The sequence below is a fragment of the Asterias rubens genome, chromosome 15 (genome assembly GCF_902459465.1).
Source record: "Asterias rubens chromosome 15, eAstRub1.3, whole genome shotgun sequence".
Classification (NCBI taxonomy): domain Eukaryota; kingdom Metazoa; phylum Echinodermata; class Asteroidea; order Forcipulatida; family Asteriidae; genus Asterias; species Asterias rubens.
In genome coordinates, this window is record NC_047076.1 from 10,710,501 (window position 1) to 10,728,025 (window position 17,525).

Consider the following 17,525-nt stretch of genomic DNA (forward strand, 5'->3'; position numbering starts at 1 on the left):
CAACAATGTATTTTAATAATAATCATTTTGCATAGGAACCAGACTATTTTGTTGTTCCAGCCTCGGTTTGGTGACAATGATAACAATTGGGAAATTCAAGATGGCTACACCATGATAAAGGTCTATAACCAACAAGCATCACTTATCATCTTTGATTAATCACTGCAAGAGTTCCAATCCAACCCACTGGATTTTTCATGGACAAACACGTACAATGTCCTCAGGAATAAATTTCACACAGAATGCCAATTAATTATGTTTACATGTATATCATTTATTGCTGCCAGGCTAATACAATAAATTAACCCCAGTTTGGACATAACGGGACTGACCTTTAAAAGAAAAAAAAATAATAATAATTATTCATTTTTTCCAAATGAAATTACATCATTAAGGCTAAGTGAAAGAATTTTTTTAAGAAACGACATTTCTAAGTACAAGCCTGCTGCCACCTAGTGACTGAAGAGGTCTCCAATAGCAACATGATGTATCGTCAATCTTCATAATGTCCACATCCTAAATGAACCAACTAATATCTTAATATATTAATGGATTTTACAGAAGAACATCTATGATTCACCTTAGAGAAGTTTGGGTTAAAAACAATAATAATAATAAGCCAAAATGTTTGAAGTATATTTCAATAACAGTAGTTTGTCATGATAAATTTATTTAGCAAAAATTATTAAGCTTACCAATTTCAATTATTAAAAACAGCTACTTATTTTGCCTGTCTCTCTGGTAAAACAGTACATTCATTGGTTTTGACCCCAAAGTTCTTTGTGGATAAAGTCAACTTCAAGAAGTGACTATAGCTAGAGTAAACTTGCTGGTACAACCTTATACAAATGTCTTTTGGTAGGAGTGTTGGATCTGAGAAGAGCACACTCTTTACAGAGCCAATATTCCTCCCCAAAAATATTTACACCTAGTATCTGGAAGTTTACTAGTAATAGTTACTTCTTATTTTCCACACCATGCAAAGCTTCAATTAAAACTTAATGAAAGTTTTCAAAGAGGCTACAATTAAAGGTCTAAGGCTTCATTTCAGACAAAAAAATGTGGCAGCTTCATAATCGGTTCCTGCTAGATTAAGGCCGGATGATGCATCTAGGTTACGCTTACGATTTACAAAAGTGACTTTAATTTTTATATTTATTGAGAAGGTACAGCATTGGACCCTGGTGTCGTTCATGTTAACAAAAACCACTTCAATATACACTTGGAGTACACATAATGAAAACTGAACCACAAAATATCAAACACTAATGAATTAAACTGTACATTGCGAGAGTGAAAAAATGGAATCTCGAGAGTGTTTTGGATCAAACTGTGACACACTTCAATTTCTACTTCCAAAATGTAAATGCCTGGAAGAAACAACTCTTCTTAGAACAAATATTTTTCATTAGAATTCTTTTGCATGAGTTTGTTTGGCCAAACTGATCAGAATCAAAATACTCTTCATGCAGAGGTTGATAAATATTAGGCAATTTCCATTAAATGTACTACTTGAGCTGTGTGCAAATTGAACCTGCATGCTAGTAAAAGTTTGGGTGTTCTTTTGTAAAAGTATAATTTAACAGGAAACAAGGTATAATGACCATAACAAGGAATGACCACACTGGTCCAATGCTATACCTTCTTGTTTTAATGTGATAATAATAAAAAAAAGTCCTTCCTACTCCCAGAGAGCAAATAGTTCTGCATTTCTTGCTTATTCTTGCGCAGGTTTCTAGTTTCGGACAAACGTCTTCCCGCTGGATAAAAAATAAAAAATAAAAGCGAACAAATTAGAATAATTATTTATCGTCAAATTTATAGAATACTTGGGTAGAGGTGATTTTTTTTCCTAGCTTAATTGTGTACAAGCTCACAGCCACACTCATGCGTACACGTTTTGTTACAAGACACCAAATGAACAACAGATAAATATTGAGTAAGTTTTTGCAGATCTTGTATTCGACAAACTCAAAGACTTTTAATTCATCATTGACACAGCTAATGTATTGTTTTCTGTTGTTTTCAAATCGTTGTTCATAAAAGTGATGAACAAAATGTGTATCGGTGGCTGTGCAAACAAGTATTACTCGATTGAGCCACTTCAATGTATTGAGCGAATAGAAAATAAGAATTTTGAATTTCCGTTCATTGACAAATTAATGGGAAGTAGAAAAGACAATATATGATTTAAATGATGTTAATAGTTAGGCAATCTCATCCAATAGGTGTATAATATCTTACAAACTTTCTTACTGATTCTTAGTTTTTCTAGTGTTGTTACTAAAGGCATTGTTAAAGAAACACAAAACATACCTCATTGTTTTCTTTTCTTTTGATGAGTGCTCTGGTCGTGCCCTGTTGAGGACTTTCAGGAAATCTGAGGTGCGTGCTCGCATACGAGTGTGGATGTAGGCCTGGCACAGGAAAAACAAATATTCTTTTCAGTAAGACCATCATAACATGAAGTAAAGTTGGTAGACGTACAGTTAGGTTTCGATAGTATAGACCATTATAATGGGGTGACCATCTTAATTTGACCTCATTCAACTTAATAGAAGGAAAAATAGTCTGGTTCCTTTTTGTACAATAAATATTAGCATGTGTTACTGTAGTTGGATACAAGGAGCATGACCAAGATGGTGGCAGTATGATACAGGTCTATAAGGCAGTTTGAGAATCATTTCACTTGCAAGTAATGTGGTTATTGGTTATGAACAAACAAATCAGTTTTTATCCCCCAAAACTTGAGCCTGAGTACTCTCAGTAATATCTCTCTGAAACAAGACAAACATTTCTAATGGATGGTTCTTATGTATAAATCTGTTTCTATGGGATTAAAACATTCAAGGCCCTTTTCAAAACCACAGTTTTGGCTTTGGATTCGGCTTCAGGCTCCGTCCTCTCGTCTGAAGTCCTGGGCGCGTACGCAAAGCACGCGCAAAATTGTCAAAACAACCGCAGGGCCAAGCTAGCCTGAGCCAAAGCCAAAGCCAAAGCCGTGGTTTCAAAAAGGGCCAAACTGTTCTTAAAACCAAAGGTAATCTTTGCCTTTCAGACATGTTGTCTTCCTTCAACAAACAGAGAGGTACATTTTGTGAGTGTAACTTACCTTGGAACACTTGATGTGGTAGTGAAGGTAGTCTCGGAAGAGATGGATCAAGTTAATAGTGTTATCACGGTTATTACGATTGGTGTGACGTGGCTCCAAAACTACAAATAAAACAGACATGGGGTAAGATTAATATCAAACAAATAGTGATTGATTGTCGCAGAATATAATGAAATCTGGAGTAATCCATTTCAAAGGGGCGAAACCAAGCTAAATGGAAAAGCCAGATTTTAAAATGTCATTTGACGCAACCGGAAATGAAACCCACACTCTGCTGATCAGAACACCAGAGCTTGGGTCAGATGTTCTTATCCACTCCACCACAGACGGCACACTACGTTGCGCCACTATAAGCTATCAAGCAGAGGGAGTGTAGACTGGTCCCCTGTCTTTATCTGCAAGGACAGGTATTGGCTTTATATGTATACACATGACCATCGGATTTAACTGCAAATATCAAGGAACATGAAGGCCATGTGAAATGTATGTGGGGTCAAAGGGGATTATGGACGTGGGCCAAAAGGCAGACGCCAGAGTGTGGTGAGACTATAAAGCAAGGAGAGTACAGCACAACTTACCAAATGTGATGTATCCGATGTTATCTCCGATTGCTGCATCTGTACCTGCAAGTTCCTGAGGAGGTTCCTTGTGGCTGAAGAGAACCTGGGGGGCATTCTGGCTACCTCGTCGACCCTCCTTGAACTCCTACCAAAGGTTCATTCAAAAAGAGTAGGTGAGTATAAAGTGTGCGTACATTTCAATTTGGGGTTATTGTAGTTTATAGCTACTGAGATAAATATAAGGAAACTTTGGAGGGTTTTGTTGTTACATTTGTCACATTTTCTTGTAAATATTGTGGTTCATGTAATGTACAGTGCTGCAAGGGGTTTGCATCTATAGGTGATTGTATATGCCTTTCTTTGACATTACTGTTGGAAGATCCATGCCTGGTCAAGCATTTCTTGTACTAGAATCAAAGCACCTAATTGTTGCCGAATTTAAATTGTCTCTTTCACAAGATATACATGTAATCACAGGTAGAGAGAGTTTATGTTTTACGGTTGTAATGTTTGGCTATCTGCCTCTCTGTTTTCAATCCTTTCAATTTGACCGCTTCTGTAATACACTAGTACATGTATACCAGTTTGTGTGTGTTGTTTGACATTTGGCTTTTGAGAAATAATCTGCTTGGGTAGAAACGTATGGCCACTAAACAAAAGACACTTAACCATTTTTTGCACTTATACAACATGTCCTTGTAGATGGTAAGCAGTTTGCATCAGCTAATTCTATATTTTACATAATGAAACTTTTTGAAATTTTGACAAGTTGGTTGGGCCTGATAGCTGCTGAAAGCAGTATTTGAACTGCTAGAGGATAAAATGCAGTTTGAAGTCACTTTACCTGCATAAAGACTTTGCCAAAAACGACATCATCATCGTCCTTAAAGACTGTGCTGAACACGACAGTTACACGATCCATCTCAGCAGAAACATACCTAAAAAGAAATTTAAAAAAATAAATAATAAATTTGCCCATGTATGTTTTGAATGTATGGTGGCGTGGCCGAGCGATATAGTGCATTGGGTTTAACGTCTAATGTTCTGATCAGAAGAGTGTAGGTTTCAGTCCTGGTCATAATACTAGTGTCCTTGAACAAGGCACTTAACAGGTTGATGTGGCCCAATCTGCAGCCAACCAGGCCAGAAACACAACTGTAAACCTCTTTATTACTGACATGTGTACTGGGTTCTTTTACCAGCATGACACTTTAAAAGTAAGGTCCCATGACTTTATGTCCTATCCAAGGCACAAATCACTTGTAGTTTTAAGTGTCTTTCTCAAGGACACTTAGTACCTGAGGGAGAAAATTCAACTGAAATTGAAAAAAGAAAAAGAGATCAATACGAATAAACTTACATGGTCTCGTCATCTCGATACTTGATTACTGCCCTCTCTTGGCCAGAGATTTCCTTCTCCTGGAAGTCAAAGTATTTCTCGAAGACCGAAGCGAAGCAATTGCGCTTCAACAGCGCCCCCTTTGCTGCGAAAGCAGCAACATCTTCAGGCAGGTTGTCCAGGTCATAAAGAAGGGAGACATTGTAGCCATCCTCTGTGTCAATGATCAGACCTTCGTATTCTCTCTGAAGCAACTGTTTGAAGGAAAAAAGAAATATTGATTCGTGTGGAAGGTGTCCACAATTGTCAACGACCTTTGCACGTGAAAATGTTGTAGCAAAAGTGCACGTTGAGTAGTCAACATTAGCAGCGTTTTTTCTCAGTACATCCCTCCAAGGGGTTAGTGACAAGAGGTATTGATACAGTGCACTGTAAGCCTGGGCGACTAATGAAATTTCCTACTCGACTAGTTGCCTCTCAAATAGTGGCGACTACAACACCAGTCGTGACTAATTTCTAATTCCCAAGACGCATTGCAGCATATTGCTTCCGCAGGCGCAAAAGAGTAAAATTCACGCTGAAACGATTGAAGGATTGTGTCACTGATGTTTGTTTGTGTTCCGTAAGTAAATAATGTTGTCGTGAAAAGTCGTGAGCAACTCAAATGGTTCACCAAGCAGGAAGTTGTAACTATTTTTGAAGTAGACTTTACAGCATGATTAACTGAGTTGAAAAGCAGTAGTCAAGACTTGACTAACCAATCAATAGTACCAGGCTCTGCGCTCTGCCCTTGGTATCAATGCTTTAGGAGACCTCATGTGGATAATAAATCTGCTTACCTCATCTGCTCCATGTTTTTGAAGGTCCTGGTAGAACTTGAGAGAAATGCTGATCCTCAACTTAGTTTTCTGCCCTTCAAAATTTGATATGTGGTATGTGACTCCATCATAATCTGATGCATAAAAAAACATTGCATAATTACATTCATGTACATGTACATTTGTTGGTAAGTATAGTTTGAATATAAGTCTGTGTATACATGTACATCTACACCAATAATAATACTTGTCAAAGCCTTTTCAACATCTATACAAGGTGAGAAGACAATGAACTTGAAGACATTTCATTTTTGGAAGTGGGAGGAAAACCCCAGAGAATTGTTCCAGGGAAAACCAACAAAGTCAAGTAGGGACTGAAAAACCCAATCCACATAGTGCCTACATAATCCATAGGATTCGAACCTGGGTCCCCAGAGGTGGAAGGCGAGGCAAGACACCACTATGCCAACCTGACTTTGCCAATTTGTTTTAAATAACAAACATGAAGCACAATGTGTATTTTGCTCAGAGTGCTTTGCAACAATTCTTAGTTGTGGGCGGGCCTGGTCAGCGCACCCACCGTGGCTGCAACGCTGTTTCACACTCACCTGCCATGATGATGTCAGTGCTGTCTGCCTTACCCCTGTAAGATTAACGACAACAAAATTTTGTTTAACAATTATCTTTGTATTACTAAAATACAAGTTAATAACAACTTGTTGTAATGTAGGCCTATATAGCGCTTGTAACAGTTAGAATATCTGAATCAAATATTACTTTGGTTTAAGGTCCACTGCGATTTGTTTAATCATTGAAAAAAAATAATAAGTTAGGTGTTATTTTTTTGCATAAAAATTATTTGCAATGACAATGTGCTAATATTATTATCAGTAACAATAATGATTTAATTATAAATAATGTTATTATTAAATAATTTTTTTAAAAGGCATGTTGATTTGACCTATTTTTGAAGAGGTCTTACATTGTCATTGTTACTCCAACACTCAACTCAAATTCAAATACCAAGTCCAAGGTTTTGCCAATTAGATTAATAACTAATTTCATTATTTTACTTTCTATGCCTTAACTTCTTTCTATGTCTATGAATGTGAATCACAAACAATTCGATTTTGAATATAACATTGTTATTAATTAACAAGTTTAAATTCTTAAAAAAACAAACAGTGTTTTTACATTACAATCAATTATCAATACAGCAACGCCATTGATGATTGTGTAGACTGTCATGACCTAGCCCACCTTGTTGAGCTGTTAATGGCTCCGCTTTTAATACGGTCTCATCACTGTCACCATTACAGCCCACCTTTGATACATGTCTTAAACGCTAAGTTTTCAAAGGTCGCAAAATGCGTGGTAGTTTGATTGCAAATTTCTTCCATTTAAAAAAGTCCTATACTACTCCAACATACCTCATTTTATTCCTTACATTTGTGGAATTACTATGACACATAACAGGGCTTAAATGATGACTTCGTCCAGATGTGATGATTTGAAAATTGGTCCAAAAAATCGTGTACAAAAATTACATTTAACGTGACATGTTCTTGGGCGCCGCCATGTTTTAATGATTCTCCTCTTGTTGGACGTGAGAAGTCAGGGCACCAGGCAAATCTTGCAAGTCATGAATATCCAAGAGGTATTGTCACGTGACGCGGTATGGCTACACTGATTTATCAATTTGTGTGGTGTAAAAAATAAATATGAATATGTATGAGGTGACGTTGCGCGGTGGTAGTTTCCAGATACAGCGCGTCGCTACGTCACCTTATACATATTCAGTTTTTACTATACATGCACATTCTATAAGCCTAGCGATCATGACGTCACCTTATGGATATTCATGACTTGCAAGATTCGCCGGGCGCCCAAGATCAACAGGGAGGAGAATCATTAAAACATGGCGGCGCCCAAGAACATGTCACGATAAATGTAATTTTTGTACACGATTTTTTGGACCAATTTTCAAATCATCACATCTGGAAAAAGTCATCATTAAGTAAGCCCTGTTATGTGTCATAGTAATTCCACAAATATAAGGAATAAAATGAGGTATGTTAGAGTAGTATAGGACTTTTTTAAATGGGAGAATTTTGCATCAAACTACCACGCATTTTGCGACCTTTGAAGACTTATCGTTTAAGACATGTATCGAAGGTGGGCTGTAATGGTGACAGTGATGAGACCGATGTTAAAAGTGGAGCCATTAAAATTAACAGCTCAACAAGGAAGGTGGGCTAGTCATGACCGTACTGTCATTCTAAAGTTGTAATTAGCCAATGTTACATCTTCCATATAATAATATATAGGGATAACTTTCCGTATGGCGCCACCACTTTTTCACTCATTTTTACAAAAAGGGTTATATCAATCAGGTAAATTAGATACTATATTATTTTATTTCGAATGAAAAAGTGGTGGCGCCATACGGAAACTTTTCCTAATATAGGCTGTAGAAACAATTTGGGTCCATAATTTGAGTCTCCATAATTTGAATGCTGCCATTAATGAAACGATAAAACTTATTGAAAATAATCACCTTGTCAATTCAGTTTTTATCACGTATTTAGTGCAACAGTCACAAACCAAAAAACTTACCCGGCCTTAGCATTCTCAAATTTGGTTAGCAATGTTTCCTCTAATATTCTGTTCTTTATTTCCAGTAGAATCATCTTTGGTTATGTGGTGAGGTTTCCCTGTCAAAGTAGAACAATTAGATGTGACAATTTTCTCGTCTTTTGAGGAAAACTTCCCGGGACCTGTTTGCACCACTCCCCGAGACTACCGGAAGGAGGAAATGATTTGACATGGACGACTTCGACAAAAAGAGGGCGTGCTTCAAACGTCGGCCCTTTTCGAAATTACGGCTTCGACTGTGGGTTCGGCTTAAGGCTTTAGCTTTGCACTGTGTATGTGTTTTGAAAAACAAATTGTGCAAGCTTTGCATTGGGTTGGTCCTTGCTCTATACTATGGTTAAGGAATAATCACAACTTTATTTTACCCATACACCGATTGTTAGAACTGTAAACTCAGTAGTTTCATGAGCTCTGCGAAAAAAAATCACTGGTAGATTACTCACAGGTGGGATTCGCACCCGAGAAACAAAAAGTCATAATTAATTTATTTTATTAAAACTTTAGAACTTACACAAAGTAGGTTGTGACTTTAAGCACCTCATTTTGGTGGATTTTGGCGCCCTATAAATATTCTTCATTCGTGTTATTATTTTAAACTGAATAATGCTAGCTAAAAAAATCATCCCAACTTCAATTTAGCGCCCGCCACTCGATTGTGGCCTCCATTGATACAGCTGTGAGAAGACCTGTCTCCCTAAACGATTGCACCGACCATGTGCAACAACACACACGCCCCCTAAATCGTGGTTGACCTTTGTGCCACCTGCTGCCACTTAACCCAGCCAACTGTGTCCGTTGTTTACATTATTACCGAACCTGTTGATTTCCTGTACCCTTACGCAGTACTGTTGTACAGTATACAGAGCAAGTTCAGCATGATGTTTGTTTTATCAGAGTTTGCACACCCGGAAATAATGTTCTGCAAGTAAACGTACACAAACGTCTTATGCTTATCAACAGTGCTCAGCTGAAGAACTGGTCTAGGCATGGTTCAGGGATTCCAGTAGGCCTGCTAAACTTGAACCACCAGTTTTGGTTGTACACTCAGCAGTTGGGAAAAGTTTACACAACGATCGAAGTTGTTGGCCTGGTTGTTGTACTGCTCTTTTACCTCCATGGTTGTATCAACCACAAGTACAATACACCGATTATAATCTGCCCACTCGAAGGTCGAGTGTCGAGATATTAATGTTTCACTGTACACTGATTATTACTCCCAATCAATGACTGCAATAAAGCCACAAGAGAGTGAACTCTAACCCTGTGATACGAGGAGCTCTCTGAGCCTGGGACTAATGGGAGGAACATGGCTGAGACAGAGCAACAAGGTGCCCGGTTAGATCCAAGAATAAAGGTAATTGGTTTACTAATAAGTTTATAACATACTGTACAGGTAGGTGTCTATTATTTTGCTGGAATCAAAACGAAACGGTAACCCTACTGTACGTGTGTTTTAAAGTTTCTTGTTTTCCATTTGTTTGCCAACTTTTAATAATTCACTTGATTTACTAGACATGAATGGTAGAACACCAGTATTATTTGGGTTTGTGAATAAGTATTTTTGTCGGGGAAAGGAATAATGGGTTATAAAAAACGCTTTGTATAAGTTTTTATTTCAATTAAATTAATTATTACAAGTCGTAGGCCCGTCTTTTCAGGCGCGTTGTATTTTTTGTTTCAAACATCAGTTAAATTCTTAGAAAATTAATATAGTTCCAAATCATGTTGACATGGTAACAGTGAATGATGACTATTTAGTTGTCGTCATATCCTACTTGATCAAGCTGATTGTTTTACTCACAGTATCTATTATTGGGGAAATGGTTCACACACTGCGGAAGTCTAAAGAATATCCACATTATTATAGGCATCTGAAAGCACTCAGTTGTATTATGCAAAACATTTAGGATGGTTTTTCGTTCTTTAATTATTTTCTTGCATATTCGATGACAACAATGAGCCCAACTTTTCACAGGTTTGTTATTTTATGTTTATGTTGGGATCTAATTCTACCTCCATGGATACACCAAGTGAGGATGCCGGTCTTTGACAATAATTACCAAAGTAGACCAACCTCTAAAGACTTCCCTAATTATTACAAAACCTAGTCACACTGTGCTTATTCTATGAACAGTTTTTACTGTTTCGATTGCAAGGAATTGCTGAATTTTAACTTCCCCCAAGAATTAACAAAAGGTTCATGATCTTAATCAGTCAAATTCACACCGATAGCTGTAACCCTTCTTCCATGCTGGTACCATGCTAAACTTAGTTTTGTAGAAATTAAAGTGGTTTTGATGTGTGAGAATATTGACAAGATGCAGATTGTGTTAAGTAAAGTTGCACCTAGAACAATGCAGCATTGTTCCAACTGGTTTAGTCCAAGCTGAGCTTAACAAAAAGCACCGATTTTTTTAAACTTTCAAACCCCCGCCCAACGTGCATCTAACTATAGGTCAGGGATGACGAACAAACAAATCGTTGATTATAAGGGTTGCTCCCCCATTGTCAATGTCACAACGTAATGTAAATTTTTGACAATCGAAACTTGTGGTTTGAGTAAATGACCTCTCTGTAATAAAAACCATTGTTTTAGAATTGATAGCATTAATTATCCAGACAGGAATTTCCGACTTTGACTGTCAGCAGACCGAGGCCAAACTCCACTAGATTCGGTAGATGGGCATGCACAGGGCATTGACAACAAAACTCCGGGCTTGATCAAATCCGCCATCTTGATTAGGTGCAGAATGTTTGGGTACCCGGTCCGGGCCAGCAGATAATGGTTGCCACAAAAAAGAAAAAAAAGAAGAACAAAAATGATCTTGATAAAATAAGACTCAGACCCCTTCCACTGACGTCCCACGCAACCCATCTGCAATTTGTTAGTTACCCATTAGGCCTAATCTCCATAATTTCGATTATTCGATGAGGGAGCTACCACCGTGGCAATAAAATTACTTATGGTTTTATTTCTGTGTTTAGGGTGAGCTAGATAAATTGAACAGCACCTCGGAAGAGATTAACAGTCTGGAGAAGGAACTGGATGTGAGTGTTTTAAAGAAAGAAGAACTACATACAGATTATGACACGGAATGCTTTGCTTGATGATCTTTCATTGTGCGCGAAATTATACCCCGATGATCATTTTACTTCCATGTGCTGAAAAGACGGGAGAACTTTATGAAATTAACAAAATTTACATTCGTTTCCCCCCAAAAAGAATACCTGCCTAATGAACTATACTGCAAAGTGTTATTTAAAAAAAAAATGCCTAATTTTTTTAATTTTTTTTCTTTCTACAACATTGTCTTCACTTTTGTTTGACCATAACTATCTGAAAATTACAGGATGCCAGACAACAGTTTCGGGTAACTTTGACGGAGTCGTCTTACAAGTTGAACGAAGCCGCCAAGCGATGTGGCAAGGCCGTAAAAAAAGCCAAGTCGTATCATGAAGCTCGAATAAAGGCACATAAGGTAGGAGGGTTATAGTGAACATGTCAATCGGTACTACTGTATGATTTCCGGTGATAGGGCCTACATTTCGGCAGGCTGTAACATAAGAAAGATTCACACTATGGTCCACTATTTTATTTCATTGTCAATTAAGCACAATATTTGTTTTCTATCTTCCAAAAAATATTCCAATCTGAAAACTTACTTAATGATTAAAAATCCTCCAGTGAAATATTTTTCAGTCTGAAACGAAGCCGAGAAACCATTTGGACACCCACCACGTAATGTTTTGCTTATTTCGATTGCTATATTCAAAATAAGCCTTACATGAACAGTTTGGGCAATTACAAATAGGCCTACATTAGGCCCAAACTCAAAATATTTCAAAGCTTTTAAAAGTAAAAAATGCAAATAAAAAAAGAGGGACCATCCTCTCTATTTGCGAGTCGGGCGCCACAACCTTCCGGTAACACCTTTGGTAGGTTGTAAGGTATAGGGGTGTCAAAACAACCCTTGCTTGAAGAGCAGCTTTATACTATTTTATGGAGAAACTATTTGTTTGATATTGTAATGATGAAGGCACAAGAGAAGGTGCAAGAGGCAGCACACACGTACCAAAGAGCCGTCGGGATGTTCCAAGCAGCCAAAGAGACGATCACGATCGCTGAGGAGACATCAATGCAGGGAAGGAAGAAACGAGATTTCGACTCGGCCCTGCAGGAGATGCTGAACCATGCCACACTCAAGGTGGGTTGTGGTCTAAGTGTAGCAACTTACGAAAACAAGAAAGGCCCTTTTTCAAAATTAAGGATTCACTTTTGTTTTCTTGTCGAAGCGATAGCTCAGTCAGCCATTCAGTAAGGAGAGGGACAGCGAGTTTCACGACATCTATATCTCAAACAAATTGCTGGCTTTACGGCACACTGTAACGGCGCCGATAACCATATTTGGTTCAGTTTGAGGGGAACAACTGGGTGCACCATTTTTACTAGGAGTACTTCTAGCCAAGTTTCCGTTTGCCCCTTTTGAAGCCCCATTTCGGCGCCCTTTTTAAAGCCTATTTCCGGCGCCTTTTTATGCAATTATTTATAAAGATAATCTGGCGTAAAAACAAATAGGCCATATTTGTTTGTTTTATTTATTAAATAAAACAAACAAATTATATATACCCTCACATATTCCCCTGTGTGAAGAGAAGCAGTTGTAGCTGAGTGTTGTGCCCAATGATACAAGTGTCATGACCGGGATTCGAACCCACACCCCGAGGAGTCACCAGACAGAGTCCAATGCACTAAAGCCACATTGATATGAACTAGTTTTTTAATAGCTGGAATTGGTCGGTTCAAAAATGCACTTTACGCACTGCACCCAAAAAGTTTCTTGGTGTTTGTTTTTGTGTACCAGCTCAACTCAGCCGAGCATGAGAAGCTTCGAGGACAGAAGGAGCATGCGCAGTTGTCGCAGGCATACGAACGGTCACAGGTCAAAGTTGAGCAGCTGGGGAAGAAACTTCGCAAGAGCATCGGAAAGTCGGCGTAAGTATATGTGCATCTGGAAAATATATCTGAAGTTATGAACCAAATCCGCTAGGGCAAAGCAAGTATAATGGAAAAGGTCTCCATCAGTATCAAGGCATGGCCTTAAAACCAATTAGGGTATGGCTTGATGATTAGAGGACATACAAGGTTCATGGTCATGTACAGCTTACAAGTAGTTTCGGTAAAACTGCAGCCAGAGATACAGTCGGTACCGCCCCCTCCCCCCCGCAACCTCGCTAAATGTGGATAGGTTCCATGTTCTTGTGAAAATACCGTGATTATAAATATGATTTCTCAGCAGGTTGACACTGTATCTGCAGTCATCTGAAACTTCCACAAGTTCCTTTACTATATCTTTCTGCATAATTTTGCCTCAAATCAGAATTACTTTTACAAAACCCAATCTACGAACCTGCCTTTAGGCCAAATAAAATATTTAAAAAACATACTTAGCGTCCTGCCTTTTTGGAAAAAGGAAGGAAGAACCCCCCGGTTTTTTTTTACTGGCCGCCTGACCGGCTCGGCTATTTTCCAAAATTTATTTGATTTCGTCTGAGATCGTTAAAATGTATCTTAATTTTTTTTTGGAAAAGAGAAGGGAAAGAGAAGGGAAACAAAATGGCGGCCTCTTAAATAATATATTCCTTTTCCAGAGCATACTACGATCTGAGAGACGCTTTCTACTCCCGCCTAGAAAACCTAAAAGACTCGGTGGATAAACTTCAGAAGATGCTAGCCAAGAGCAAGAAGCGGTACCGGGAGGCACTACGGAACCTCGAGATGATCTCGGAAGACATTCACCACAGCAGACGGCAACAGTCGGATGCTGCTCCAACCCTACAGGAGAGAAGTTCAGGGGTTGGGGCTGAAAGTGATCAGATCGGACCCAAAAGAGGGAGCGATCAGGACGAAGAAGAAGAGGGGAACTTGGAAAAAGGTAAAGCTTTGAGCGTGTGGGAGAGGGACAATTTAAAGGCACCGGACACTATTACTAATACTCAAAATAGTTGTTGACTTATCTTGGTGTTGCACAACTCGGCATGAATATCAAACACAATGTTTGTTGGTTCGGTGCCTAAACAGCATCGAAATGAATTAATAACCAAACATGGGAGAAAAATCAAATGGTCCTCAATGGGAAATGTGTTCTCAAATTTGCGATAACTTTATCTTTAACTTGCGGTTCTGAAAAAAAAAAAACAACAACAGCTGACTAGCACGTTCTGCTGTAGTCGTTTTAAAGAGTGCTCTCCCACCAGCAAGTGTTTTCTGTACATGTACACCAAAAATGCTACAGTCGTCTTTTCAATGGGGATTTTGTTGTTCTTTTTTAATCAATTCTTAAAAGGGAATCCTTAAAAAAAAATCAGGAATTTTCAAGGACAGCAATTTTATACTAGCGAAAATAATTGCCTCCCGTCAATGCAACTTTCCACTCATCTGTTTAATTGTTTATCTGATTTATTCCAGTGGCCGACCTCGACACCAACGAAAACTCGATTCGTACACACCCCTTCTCTAATCCATCACAAGGAGGAAACTCATTTCGTTCAGCATCTTTCTCTAACTCGAATCGTACATCATCCTTCTCTGATCCAGGAGGAAACTCGATTCGCTCATCCTCATTCTCATATTCGTTTCGTACATCATCCTTCTCTAGCCCCATAGCATCAGGAGGAATCGATGAAGCTGAAGATCCGACCTCTTCGTACTCGACGTCCCCCGAGGATGACGTGCCCCAGTCCCCCTTACTGACCGAGCACGGTCTGCCAACCCTACGCCGAGAAGATAGCATGAACGACCCAGACTTCTACAGCTCAGAGAAAGCCATTGCCAAACTGCCCGGCTTACTTCCAGAGGACCAAGAACTGATCGAGGCAACTTGCAGAGGATACAAATCTTTCGATGCTGAACTGACCGAAGAGGAGGTGACAGTGCTAGGGAAAGGCGCATCAGGACCCCCGGTAATCGTGGTCGAATCCCCGGAGGGAGTCATAGGCGAGCCGGTGGAAGACGAAATTGAAGAAGTTGAAGTTTACGAACCGGAAGAAATCGAAATGTCCGAGTTGCAAAATGTTGAAAGCGGTTCAAACGAGGGTGGTGACTTTTCCGTGGCGGAAAGCAGTGTTGAAGTCATAACCATTGAGCAGGAGACACGACTTAATGGTGTCATTGATGACATATCACCCGAGCAAAGCGAGGGCGAAATATCCGATGAGGAAAATGCTGGTCAAGATACACCTACAGAAAAACACTCTGCTGTAAACTCAGAGCCGGTCTCTCTCGACGAATCTCACATCAGTGTTGTCAACAACCAAGAAGATCAGGACGACCATAGACAGAGAGCACCATCAGTAGGAGTTAAGAAACAAATCCAAGAAGATTTTGATTTTTCAGATCCCCTACCGACAAGTCCAATTCAGCAAATTCAAGCAGCTGAACTAGAAAGGCCTGGTTCCCCTGCTCTTTTCCGCTACCGCGCAGACAAACACACAGAAGACGTCCACGAACCAGACGACACAATGGCGATTAACACATCACTACCCATCATTCCAGTCGATGACGTAGTTATAACATCAGCCAATGAGAATCAGAATTGTGATGAAGCCGAATGTTGAAGCAGCCGGTAGTGAATAAAAAATCAACACAGATTTTCAAACTTGTGATTTATATTCTGATGACAAACTTATCTACTCTGCGGTAATAGAGTTTAGCAAGACAAAGAATATACTCTACCCAGAAAGTAGATAATAATTATACACATGGTGTTACCGTAAATACATTGATACCTCACCATGCATTGCCTCCAATCCCATTGACAAACTTATCATTATAATATTGCTGTTTTGTAGCTCAGCTGATACACAAACCTTTCTAACATGTCATGTTCGGAAGTAAGAGTATTAATGAATAGCCTAGACCAGCGTGGGTCGAGGTGGTATGGGCCTGATATTAAGTTTGACAGTTCACCCACAATATCCTGCTGGAATTGCTCTTGTCTGCCCAAAAATTAACAATAATAAGCAAAATTACCTTATGATGATTATGTGTTGATGTATTTATTATAATTAATTAATCAACCGAACATTTATACTATAACAATGTTTTTAATACCAATTACTTAATATCATGTGGTACCATACATGTCATTACATAAATTAATTAATATCACATTATTTTGACACATTTGGACGAAACCTAAAACTGAATTGACACTATTCTTACTAGTAGTACATAGTCATCAAGTGATGTCATCATGACGTTTTGGTCAAATGATAACCATAGAGGTGGGGTTATCATGGAGATAGAACAATTGATATCAAAGGTATTAATTTTGATAGTTATGAATTTAGAGTCAATGATTGTAAACAATTTTAAAACAATTTGAACTCGCCCGTGAAAAGCTCAACAGCATGCACTTCGTCAGTACAAACTGCACGAAATATAAATACAGTTTCGTCTACAATGGCAAACTATTAAGGGAATGTACAACATTCATGTCCCCTGATAAAAGACTCAACAATTTACGTGGGAAATGTCATCAAAATGTGCATGCAACACTTACAAAAACGTCATTTCTTCATTTAAAAAGAACAACTAACATTGCAAGGACTACGAATTATCAGGATGGCATGGTCTGTATACATCAAGCATTATTACAAATAGGAGAACGTCGGATTTGAAATAATGATAATTTGCAGAGTTTAATACTTCATCAAATGCCATTGCCGAAACAGTTAAAGTCACCTGGAAATATAATTTTTTTTCTTTCACACATAAGAGTATATGCTTACGAACAATAAAACAATGTTTTAGTAATTGTTTGTCACGATTTATATGTTTAAAAAATATATAAAGTTGTTTGGGGGCTGACTCCGCCTACCCCTTTTGTGACGTCAATCGAGGCAGACTTTGCCTGCAATGCGTATAGTAAACACACGTGCAAAGTACATGTACGTCCAAGTCGTGAGTTAGTACATTTCAAAAAGTGTTCTTCTGCATTCAGCAGCAATACACCTGGTCGGCATTGCCGGAAAAAAAAAGA

General features: G+C 38.5%; 2 protein-coding genes across 2 annotated transcripts; one reads left to right on the forward strand and one right to left on the reverse strand.

Annotated features, from left to right (window-relative positions):
• Positions 1-253: 253 nt before the first annotated feature.
• On the reverse strand, positions 254-8,653 carry LOC117300149 (actin-related protein 2/3 complex subunit 2-like). Its single transcript, XM_033783870.1, has 9 exons — positions 8,446-8,653; positions 6,438-6,472; positions 5,851-5,963; positions 5,033-5,265; positions 4,517-4,610; positions 3,691-3,817; positions 3,113-3,213; positions 2,317-2,417; positions 254-1,760 (listed from the first exon to the last, which is right to left on the reverse strand). Exons 1-9 carry the CDS (start codon positions 8,517-8,519, stop codon positions 1,736-1,738), a joined length of 903 nt encoding a protein of 300 aa, XP_033639761.1. The 5' UTR covers positions 8,520-8,653; the 3' UTR covers positions 254-1,735.
• A 668-nt stretch (positions 8,654-9,321) lies between these two features.
• LOC117300270 (SH3 domain-binding protein 5-like) lies at positions 9,322-17,290 on the forward strand. Its single transcript, XM_033784004.1, has 7 exons — positions 9,322-9,838; positions 11,470-11,532; positions 11,835-11,963; positions 12,522-12,689; positions 13,347-13,477; positions 14,134-14,417; positions 14,951-17,290. The coding sequence occupies exons 1-7, from the start codon at positions 9,791-9,793 to the stop codon at positions 16,096-16,098; spliced, it is 1,971 nt and encodes a 656-aa protein (XP_033639895.1). The 5' UTR covers positions 9,322-9,790; the 3' UTR covers positions 16,099-17,290.
• The last annotated feature ends 235 nt before the right edge of the window (positions 17,291-17,525 follow it).

Coding starts and splice junctions, on each gene's coding strand:
- LOC117300149 (XM_033783870.1), bottom strand. CDS start 8,519: ATGATTCTACTGGAAATAAAGAACAGAATATTAGAGGAAACATTGCTA. Junction 5,266..5,850: donor AAAAACATGGAGCAGATGAG/GTAAGCAGATTT, acceptor TCCTTCAAACAG/TTGCTTCAGAGAGAATACGA. Junction 1,761..2,316: donor AAAGAAAAGAAAACAATGAG/GTATGTTTTGTG, acceptor TTTTTTATCCAG/CGGGAAGACGTTTGTCCGAA.
- LOC117300270 (XM_033784004.1), top strand. CDS start 9,791: ATGGCTGAGACAGAGCAACAAGGTGCCCGGTTAGATCCAAGAATAAAG. Junction 11,533..11,834: donor GTCTGGAGAAGGAACTGGAT/GTGAGTGTTTTA, acceptor TGAAAATTACAG/GATGCCAGACAACAGTTTCG. Junction 14,418..14,950: donor AGAGGGGAACTTGGAAAAAG/GTAAAGCTTTGA, acceptor GATTTATTCCAG/TGGCCGACCTCGACACCAAC.